Source organism: Chenopodium quinoa, unplaced genomic scaffold (assembly GCF_001683475.1).
Source record: "Chenopodium quinoa cultivar QQ74 unplaced genomic scaffold, ASM168347v1, whole genome shotgun sequence".
Classification (NCBI taxonomy): Eukaryota; Viridiplantae; Streptophyta; class Magnoliopsida; order Caryophyllales; family Amaranthaceae; genus Chenopodium; species Chenopodium quinoa.
Window position 1 is genome coordinate 2,983,885 of NW_018743937.1, and position 10,253 is coordinate 2,994,137.

At 33.4% G+C, this 10,253-nt stretch overlaps 1 protein-coding gene across 1 annotated transcript; it reads left to right on the top strand.

Annotated features, from left to right (window-relative positions):
• The first annotated feature begins 1,368 nt into the window (after window positions 1-1,368).
• On the top strand, window positions 1,369-1,980 carry LOC110688789. Its single transcript, XM_021865552.1, has one exon. It carries the CDS (start codon window positions 1,552-1,554, stop codon window positions 1,885-1,887), a length of 336 nt encoding a protein of 111 aa, XP_021721244.1. The 5' UTR covers window positions 1,369-1,551; the 3' UTR covers window positions 1,888-1,980.
• Window positions 1,981-10,253: the final 8,273 nt, after the last annotated feature.

A 10,253-nucleotide genomic window follows, 5' to 3' on the forward strand; every position in this document is an offset into this window, starting at 1 on the left:
TCTAGGTATTAATTTCCAATTTTAGAATGATCTTTTTTCTAATAATATTGCTTTACACCTTGGAGCATATACCTATCCTTTTATTTGTTGAACTATGTAAAGCTTATAATTGAATTTTCATCCTAAAAATTAAACTATGTTTGCTAAAAGAACTACCTACTTCCAGCAAAATCATAATCTATGTTTCCTAGCTACGTAGTATTATGTGGATTTTTTGTGTTAGTGGTCCTTTTTTGGTCAAAATCATCCGCTTGAGCTTTCAATAACCTAATAAGCTAAGCTAGCAATATAGAATCATTAGAATGTCATCAATGCTTATATACTTATTTTCGAATGTCAATACGTATATGAGTACATGACTACAAAAGAAACATTCATAATTGTTTAAGCATATTTTTAGTTGCTAAAAATCTATACCTATAGCCCATTGTACTTTTTATCTTTAAATTTTATTTCCCCTTTTTTCTTTTATTCTTCTTGTATTCCTAATGAAATAGAATAATTTGGAGAATTAGAAAAAAATAATAATAATTAGTGTAAACGAAGTACAATTTTTCTTTATAAAATGTTTCAAGATTATTATTACCAAATTCTTTCACCAAAAAAAAAAAAAAAAAAAAAAAAAAAAGATTATTATTACCAATTGTATTTCCTCTATGATTTTCTTTACTCTACCCGTTTTTAATTTTTTTTATTAATAAAGTTATGATTATGTAATAGGGGAATTTTTTTTTGAATCCTTAATCATGTTTGGTGTTTTTGAAAAAGGTCCAATTATTTATAGTCTCCATTTCTAAGGGATGTCTTCCGAAACACAGTTATCTAAAACTTAAGGTAACCTACTAAATCAATAGATTGAGTCACATATTAATGAAAATAAAATTAAAGGCTAAAAAATGTTCCATATGGCATAGTTTTTTAAAAGCTACCTTATATTAGTTTGGGGACTATTTTGAAAAAACCTCTTAAAGACAATTATTTTTAATTAAGCTAATTGAAATTAAAGTCAAGACTGTTTATTTGTAAAGAGTGATAAAAGTTATTAGGGACTGATAGCATATAATAAACCATATGTTAATTTGCGGCAATGAAACTCAAGGACAAACTATCATTAAGTCACTACTAACATCTACCCTAAAAAAATGTGGAAGGTCACTTCTACACCAAGGTCCGTCACAAATGATGGATAATGTACATTTCTTAGTAAACATTGCTTAAACTTAAAGATGATTAAATGACCAAAATCCATATAAAATATGCTTAATTAGTTAAGATAGACAAGAGAAACCCAAAAATGATTATAGTCACATGCATGTAACATAGTTAGGCGGGCAAACCATGCTTTTCTTTTCCTTTTCAATCATCTTCATCAAGTCTAAACAAAATTAGACTCATGCCTTTTTACGTAGCATTTTTATTTATAAATACAAACATTCACATATTCTTAGGACATTCATTATAACACTACACTTCCCAAGCCTTATTACAAGAGATTGAAAAAAAAAGATGGTTTTTTGAAATAATTATTAGAGAGACATTTATAGAGTTCTAATGTATAGGCATCACAAGCAAAAATCTAAATCTTCCCAACTTAACAATAATAACAATTTCTCGGCTATGAAGATGTTCAACCGTTTTCGAAAGGTGTTTATGAGGTTGATGTTCTCTTTTCCTTCAAAAACTGGCGTTGCTCGGGGTTCATCCGAGGGGTTTGTGTCTCGAAGGCAATCTTGTGATCGCCCTGAACCTCCAAAGACTTCATGTAGCTCATCATATTATTCTCCCAACTCTCATTATTCAGAGGCTATTGCGGATTGCATTGAGTTCTTTAATAAATCGTCTCAAGAAGGATGTTTGAATGAAAGAAATTTGGATGTGGTTGTTTGATGAACTCATGCATTCAAGTCATGTTTTGTACTTCACAATATGATTATGTTTTCCATAATGCAATCGAGATCTCTCCGCTGTTATTACTTCAAATAAATGTAGATGACTTTTGATGCTTGAGCTTTGTTTTGGCTTAAAATTTTAATGTAAATATTAAGATCAAAGTTTTCTTTTGGAAGAGATTGAGCTTAGTATATTTTAAAAGAGTTAGATTAGGTTTATTCTATAATGTTTGTTCATTATTAGATGCATTGATCATTTCAAGGCCTACAAATGAGAAAAATGGACTAATGAACAAATACATATAGAAATTAATTTACTTGCTGTTATTAAGATGAAAACCCAATTTTTATAAGGTCGGTGTTAGGGGACGATTGAGCATGGGAAAATTTGATATATGAATGACATTAGCTAAAGTTATTAAGGGTGAGTAATGAATATACATTTCTCATTTTCTAGAAAATTAGATGACAAAGGAGTAGCACTATGTACAAAGAGGAATAGTGATTTATTATCAGCATAGGTTGATAATACACAAGGAGGGTATGTATGAATTCTATGAAGGCTTGTGTAGTTGTGTGTATGGTTATCTGTTGGCATGTGTGGAATTGTATACAGGTGAGACATAATTGTGTAGAATGCTCCTAGTTTGCACATAAAAATGTTCTAAAACTGCCATGAGCTATAGATGCAACAGTGCATATTCTATGGGGCTGGTTACACCATGTAGCCGCTTGTAAAAGACCAAAGTAACTTCTTTAATACTGGCAGAGTAACCCTTGGAATAATGACAAGTAACCCTTATAAACTGATCGAGTAACCCCTATTATACTAACAAAGTAACCCCTATAGAACAGACTGAGTAACCCCCTATAACACTAGCGAAGTAACTCTGTGTGGTCAAACACATATAAGAATGTGTGATATATACACTCAATGTAATTCTTTATTCTCCAATATTAATTAATATCAATTCGTCACTAAAATGTACTGTCCAAGGAACTTGCATTGTACAAGATCATAGATAAACCAAAAGAAATCAAACCAAAAGAAATCAAGTGCCCTAATTAATCTTGCTTGACTTATGAGAAAGCTTCTAGAATATATACACTACCCCAATACATTAGGTAGGAAAATTTGGGCCACACTTAACATTCTCCGCCTTAGGCTAGAGGTGGCCAACTATGCGCGTTGGGTGGTATATATAGGGTCAGGTAAGGTGGGTTGTGGGATGGATCGAGGTGACATAGGACTAGCACGGTGTTAGGGTGGGTCGGGTCCTAAGCTAGGTCAGAGTAGGTTAACTCGTTAAGGATGTTTCCATGATTTATGCAGGTAGTGAGTTTTGGTGGGTCGTATTGAGATAGTAATGTATGATATTATTGTGAAAAGATATATAAGATATATTATAGGAAGTTAAGATAATAAGGAATATTAGGGTTAGATATTCATATTGTCTTATAGAGTGGCGGATCCAAGAATTCTAACCAGGGGTAGCACTGGACAATTAAAAAAACAATATAACGTTGTTGGAACGTAACATAATATAATCAGACAAGGTTATTTTTTACAAATAATTTATGTTCTGGATATCAATTATACTATATAAACTTTCCACGGTTCGACCTATTTATTTATAATTTTGAACGTCAAATTTAAGTTTCATATGAATTTATACAGAAAACTTAGGGTTTGTTTGGCATTACTGTAGTTTTCTGTTTTTTGTTTTCTAAAAGTATATAATATGTGTCCCATAATGAATCAAAAATTATATAAACTTATTAAAATTATGATAATTTTGAAAATTTTGAAAATTGACAACAGAAGAGTGAAAACACCTTTTTCTTGTTTCCTGTTTTTGGTTTTAAAAAAACAGAAAACTGGTGTTAAACAAACCCTTAATTTAGTGCAAAATTTTTCTTGTGCACATATACTAATGAAAACTTTGACTCAAAATAACTTTAACAGTAAAAATTATAACAATTGAATATTAATAAATTTTTCTTTGAGACGATTTCAACAAGTACCCACATGACTAAATTTATTCTTATGCATAAATCCAAACATTAGTCAAATAGAATTAGATAAATTTTGCAAAAAGTCAAAACGTTTCATTTACTTAAACACAGATGGAGTATCATATTTTTATATTAATTTTAATTAGTGTAAATTTTCATACTAATATAAACAAGATATAATAATGGCCAAATATATGGATTAAATATTATGTAATGAAAATGAGAAGAATGTCATTGTATATAACGGATAGAGTATTTTATATTAATAAGGATTGTTTATAAAAATTGTGAAAACTAAAAAATAAATTTATTATGGAAAGGTAGTAATTTAATAGATTATCCTTGTGTTGATGAAGTGAAGGAAAGTGAAAATTCATTTGGGTTTAAAGCAGACCTGGCAATCCTGACCCAGACCTGATGACCCGACCCATGACCCGAAATCGACCCGAAACCAGTGACCCGAAATTGACCCAAAAGCCGAATTAACCCGACCCGACTCATACCCGATCCGAAGTGGAACTGACCCGACCTTGACCCGAAACCCGAAATGACCAAACCCAAAACGACCTGACCCGAGATGGCCCGACCCAAAGTTGACCTGAGACCCGAAACGACCTGACCCGAAGTTGACCCGTGACCCGAAGTTGACCCGACCCGAAAATGACCCGACCTTTAACTTCTTTTAGTAAATAATTATTTAAGTTACTACCTTCGTTAACTTTTATTTGCAATTTTGGAATATTTTATATCTCACAAATAATACCCCAAAGTTACAAATAAAAGTTAACGGAGGTAGTATAAAAAGTTTATATTAGGAAATTATACATTAAAATAGACCCAACAACATCTTACATGACTACATTGACTTTCATATAATAGCTAAAAAAGATGGTCAAAGTGAGATGTGTGAATAGTGCAAAATGTCAAATCGTTAAGAGTAATTTGGGACGAAGGGAGTACAAGAATAATTCAAAGAAATTCTTACAACAATGACAATGATAATAAGAGTACGTATTAAAACTAAGATCAATAAGAGAGTGAGGTATAACTCAATTAGTTCTTCTTAGTTTCAGGAGATCTTGAAAGTAATTCTTAGCTTAAAGTTCTAAACACAAAAAAAAAAAAGTTAATAAAAGTCAAACAATTACTATAATCCATGAAAAAATAGCCTTAATAAATATAGTGAGTTTTTCGTCAAAAAATAAATAAATATATATACAGAGTTGAATTTAATCCAATGAATCACCCGAATATGACTCGACTAAAAGTTGACCCGGAAATTGGACCCGAAAATTGACCTGACACGAACTGACCCGACCCAAACTTGACCCGACCCAAACTCGACCCGAACTGTTGACCCGATACCCGACCCGACCCGATTATCAGTCGACCCGAAATCAACCCGAAACCCGAAATGACCCGACCCGTCCGACTCGAATTTGACCCGATAATCTTTTGACCCGAACTTGACCCGACCCGAAATGACCCGACCCATACCCGACCCGAATGACCCATTTTCCAGGTCTAGTTTCAAGCAAAAAAAAAAAGAAACTAAGGGGTCTTGAACCCTTGACTTCTCATCCCAACACAATTCACCTAACAACTCACTTACCACTGAAGCAATGTTGAAGACAATAGTCATTATGCGGATTATATTCTTTATATAAACTAAAAAAACTGCTTTTTTTTGTCCCCCCCCCCCCCCGCATCAACGTGGATCCGCCTCTGAATATGTGGCCGAATATTAAATTATGAATGGGAATATACAATAGAAAAACACAGAGAACTATTTTCCCCAATATTTAACATGGTATCGAAGCCTAGGGAGATCCTGGGATAATTACGAGAATTCGTGTGAGAAGAGGATGAAAACACCTTAATCACGAGAGATTGTGTGAGTAGAGATGATGAAAGACATGAGAGTTTGTGTGAGAGGAGGAGAAAGATATGACCGATTCGAAAAGAATGACGTTCTCATCAATGGAGAAAATATCTTAAACACTAGAATTCGTGTAAGAGGAGTGATCAATTGCACACATTTTTCATTATTTGCGTCCAATACAAATAAAGTTATTGTGAGAGTTCACAATACTAATATGTTTTTTTAAGAAAAACGTGAATCAATTGACTTGTGTGAGAGATTTGTGCATGAGAGTTGTTAGTTGAGACGAACAATACAAGGGAGGGGGGGGTGAATTGTATGTGAGTTCCTAGTGACTACTTTTTGCGGAATAATAAAACAATGCTTATAGGAACTTGCAAAGACACACAGATTTTACGAGGAAACCTTCCAGGGCCCAACTGGAAGTAAAACCTCGACCCTACCTTAGGGATTTCAACCAAAAACACTTTACTATAATAGGGCAAACACCAAGTTACAACCTACTATAATCAGACCTTTACTCACAAGTTCCATAAAGAACTTGCTACACAGTAGGACCCTATCCTACCCAATCTAAGCACCACACTTAGATTCACTCGTACTCCCAAAGTACATCAATTCTAAGCTTCACACTAGAAGCTTACATAAACTATATGTAAATATTAAACACACATACACACCCAAATAACCCAACCAATACAAGTAATGAAACCTAGTATATGATAGGCAAGCAATGCAAGAAATCCGAAACTAAAATGACAAGGTTAGAAGCTTGGTAAACTTACTCAATTAAAGCTCTGTGATTTCTCCACGCATAAACATACAAAAACCTAAAACAATTCGATATCTACTATTTATACAAGCACAACTTGTATAGCAAGTAGGTTTTCTAAAAGATAAAGAAGTTAACTTGCCTTATCTTAAAACACGGTTTAGGTAAATCAATTTTAGAAGAAATTCTTTCCGGAAAAATAAAATAAAAAGATAAATATTAAAAAGAATAAAATCTTTTTAAAACCGATTTTAAGAAACAAATTTTAAAATAAAATCTTTTTATAAAATCTATCTTTTATCTTTTCCAATTTTATGTTTATTTACCAAGAAACTTGTCACGCTTCTAATAAATCTCGTGCATAACCTACTTAATATATTTAACAATAAATCTAGAAGATAAAATCTTAACTAAATAATATTGTTGCGCCATATTCTGTAAGGTAGATTACTTGGGCGTCACGCAGGCTAAGTTCCTAAAGGACCTTACTGTCTTCACTCGCAGTCCAGGCTGACACCTCAGCACATGTTGTCTTCAAGTTCCTGTTAGGGAACGTTCCTGTTAGGGAACTTAGTTCTTGTTAGAGAACTCTTGTTCTACTTGGTTTAACTTTCTGTTTAAAGGCTCCTTTAGTCTTCTTAGCTCAAGTTACTTCTTCCATCACCAAGATAAATTTAACCTAAACTATTCAAACACTTAAAAACCTTTATTTATTGAGTCTGCTTTAGTTTAAGTTTATCATCATCAAAACCTTTAAGCTTCAACAAGAGTTCACAACTTTTGTGTATGGCATTGTGAGAATTATTGTGAGAGTTCACGGTAATTATTTGTTTTTCTAATATCTTGGAGAAATATGATGATTTTAATGAAGAGGAATAATGCGGCATGCTAATCAAGTTCAAGAGGATTATGTTTGTGATTTTTGCCAAATCTCTTAATGATTACATATTGCCGCTTGATGGTGACATGATGCAGATTTTATTTTATTGTCCAAGTCGGACATTCGAGACCTACACCCCCGACTTGAAGGAGGGTATTGAGATAGGAATGTATATTGTGATATGATATTATGATAATAATATCATATGAGATATTATTGTGAAAAGATATACTACCTCCGTTAGGAAAATACAATAACTTGTAACGGATGTAGTATATGATATATTATAGGAAGTTAAGATAATAAGGAATATTAGGGTTAGATATTTATATTGTCTATATATATATTATAATTGGTTCAATATTATGAATGGGAAAATACAATGGAAAAATTTAGAGAACTATTTTCCCTAAGTTGTGTGAGGGTGGGTTTGAATGGTCATTTGGATTTGGTTAATGAATTGGGTGGGGTGAGTTTGTCTAGGGCCTAGGAGTAAGCATGGATTGAATATCCGATTCGAAACTGATGGTTTGGTTCAGATATCCGTATTTGAAAATTCCTCTATGTAATATCCGTACACTAGTAGAAAAATAGCAAAGGGCACCGGTTCAAACCCGGCTTAAGGCACCGGTTTGAACCTGTGCCTATGTGGGGGGTGCCAATTACACCAGTTTTTGGCACCGGTTCAAAACCGGTGCCATAAACCGGTTATGGCACCGGTTAACCGGTGCCTTAAATAATTCCGCGGAATATATTGTTTTTAGTGGAAGTTGTTTTAGGCACCGGTTAACCGGTGCCTTTTTGGAAATATTTTTTTTTTTTTTTTACTTTTTTCTTGCAATAATAATAAAAATAATATACAAACAAACATGAAATACAAACCAAACAAAAATAAATGGTGAAATACGGATTCTTGAAATTGTTATATTCAACATCAAAACAATGGTAAATCACATTATATTCAACAAGTAAATTGTTATTGTACTATACAAAATAAATAAAAAAAATAATTACAATGAATTATAATGAAATTTAACTCAGAAATTGAAATTGTAAAACAATAAAAAAATAAAAATTACAACATAAAAATAATATTCCAAAATCAAAATCTTGAATCCTTGTTGCATGAATTAACACCTGCATCAATTAAAACCCCGAAATTATTAAAACTAAAAAAAAAACGATAAGCAATAACCAAGAAAACTAATGCATGAACGAGAAAGAGAAAATCAATCCAGAAAACCGCACAAACAATGAATTAAAATGACAAAATCATTTAACCCAAAATCAAACCCAGCAATCAATTAAACCCAGCAAACCCAGAAAATCAATTAACCCCAAAACTTTCGAAAATCAATTAAACCCAGAAATTTCGAAAAATCAATTAAGTGCAAAAAATGACAAAATCAATTAACCCAAATAATTCCAAGATCAATTACACCAATCAATTTCGAACAATATTACAACAATCAAACCCAAAAAAATTAAGGCACATAGCATAAATAATTAATCCCAGAAACCCTTACCCCGAATAATTAAACCCAGAAACATTGAGTTCGTCGCCTATAACTCACTCCAATGAGTTCGTCGCCTCGCCAATTCACTTAGAAGATTGAGTCTCAAAAACAGGCTCTTTCAAAGGAGGTGGTTCTAGAAAGAGATCCGATTAGAGGTAGGTGGATGGGGGAAACATAGCATGCATGTCACAAGAGCGAGGCGAGCAAGAAGCACCTACTGCGAGAGGGGCGCCTCGCGTCTAAGGCCGGGCTTAGAAGTAGTTTTCAGGTCAGAAGAAGAGGACAGAGAGGGGAGAGAGACAGAGAAGAGAGGTCGGAGAGGAGAAAGAGAGGAGAGAGAAGGAGGAGAGGCGCTCAGCTGAGAGGAGAAAGAGAGGAGAGAGAAGGAGCTAAGATGAGAAATAAGGAGGTTAGGTTTATAAAGGAAACAAACCCGGGTTTTTTTTTTTGGTGCACCGATTCAGTTGCACCGGTTCAAACCGATGGCCTTTTTATTTTTGCCATCGGTTTGATCTGAACCGGTGCCATTGTTCTTGGTCTAAATCTCCGCCCAATTTTAGGCCGGTTTTTGGCACCGGTTTGGTTTGAACCGGTGCCAATTGGGGGTTTCCTTTTTTTATTTTTCTACTAGTGGTACTTGATTAAACAACTAATGTCACTAATTACAAAACAAAGAAAATTTACACAAACCTGCAATCCGTATTTGAAAATTCCTCTATATAATCTCCATACTTGATCAAATAACTAATGTCACCAATTATAAAACAAAGAAAATTTACACAAACTTGCAAACAAATTGTCTCAAATTACAAAGAAATTTTAAACTAATGTTCATCATGAAGAAGCTGAGAAGTGAAGCACCGCTATTGGAGCTAGGGGCCATGAGAGCAGTCGCTACCCGCTTGTGGATTCAATGATGGACTAACGATGGTGTTGCGGGTTTGACGAAGCTCGAGGGAATGCTAAGAGAAGATCAAAAGATCTTTCACAAAAAAAAACCATCTGAGAGGAGCGAGGGATTAGAGAGAAAAGGGCCGATGAGGGTCTAGGAAAGTATTTTGTGGGAGTGATTAGGGTTTTCTGGTTCGGCCTTTGGGCAGTATTTGAAATTTTATAATATATAAAAGAAATAAAAAAAAATGTCTTCACCAAAAAAGTACTCCTACACCGTAAAAAATTAAGTGATTTTTTAAGCTATCTGATCGAATATCCAATTCCAATATTTCGATATCCAATCCGATATTTGATTTTTTCGTATCGGAATCCATAATTGTTGACTCGAATGAACAATACAAGA

Coding starts and splice junctions, on each gene's coding strand:
- LOC110688789 (XM_021865552.1), top strand. CDS start 1,552: ATGTATAGGCATCACAAGCAAAAATCTAAATCTTCCCAACTTAACAAT.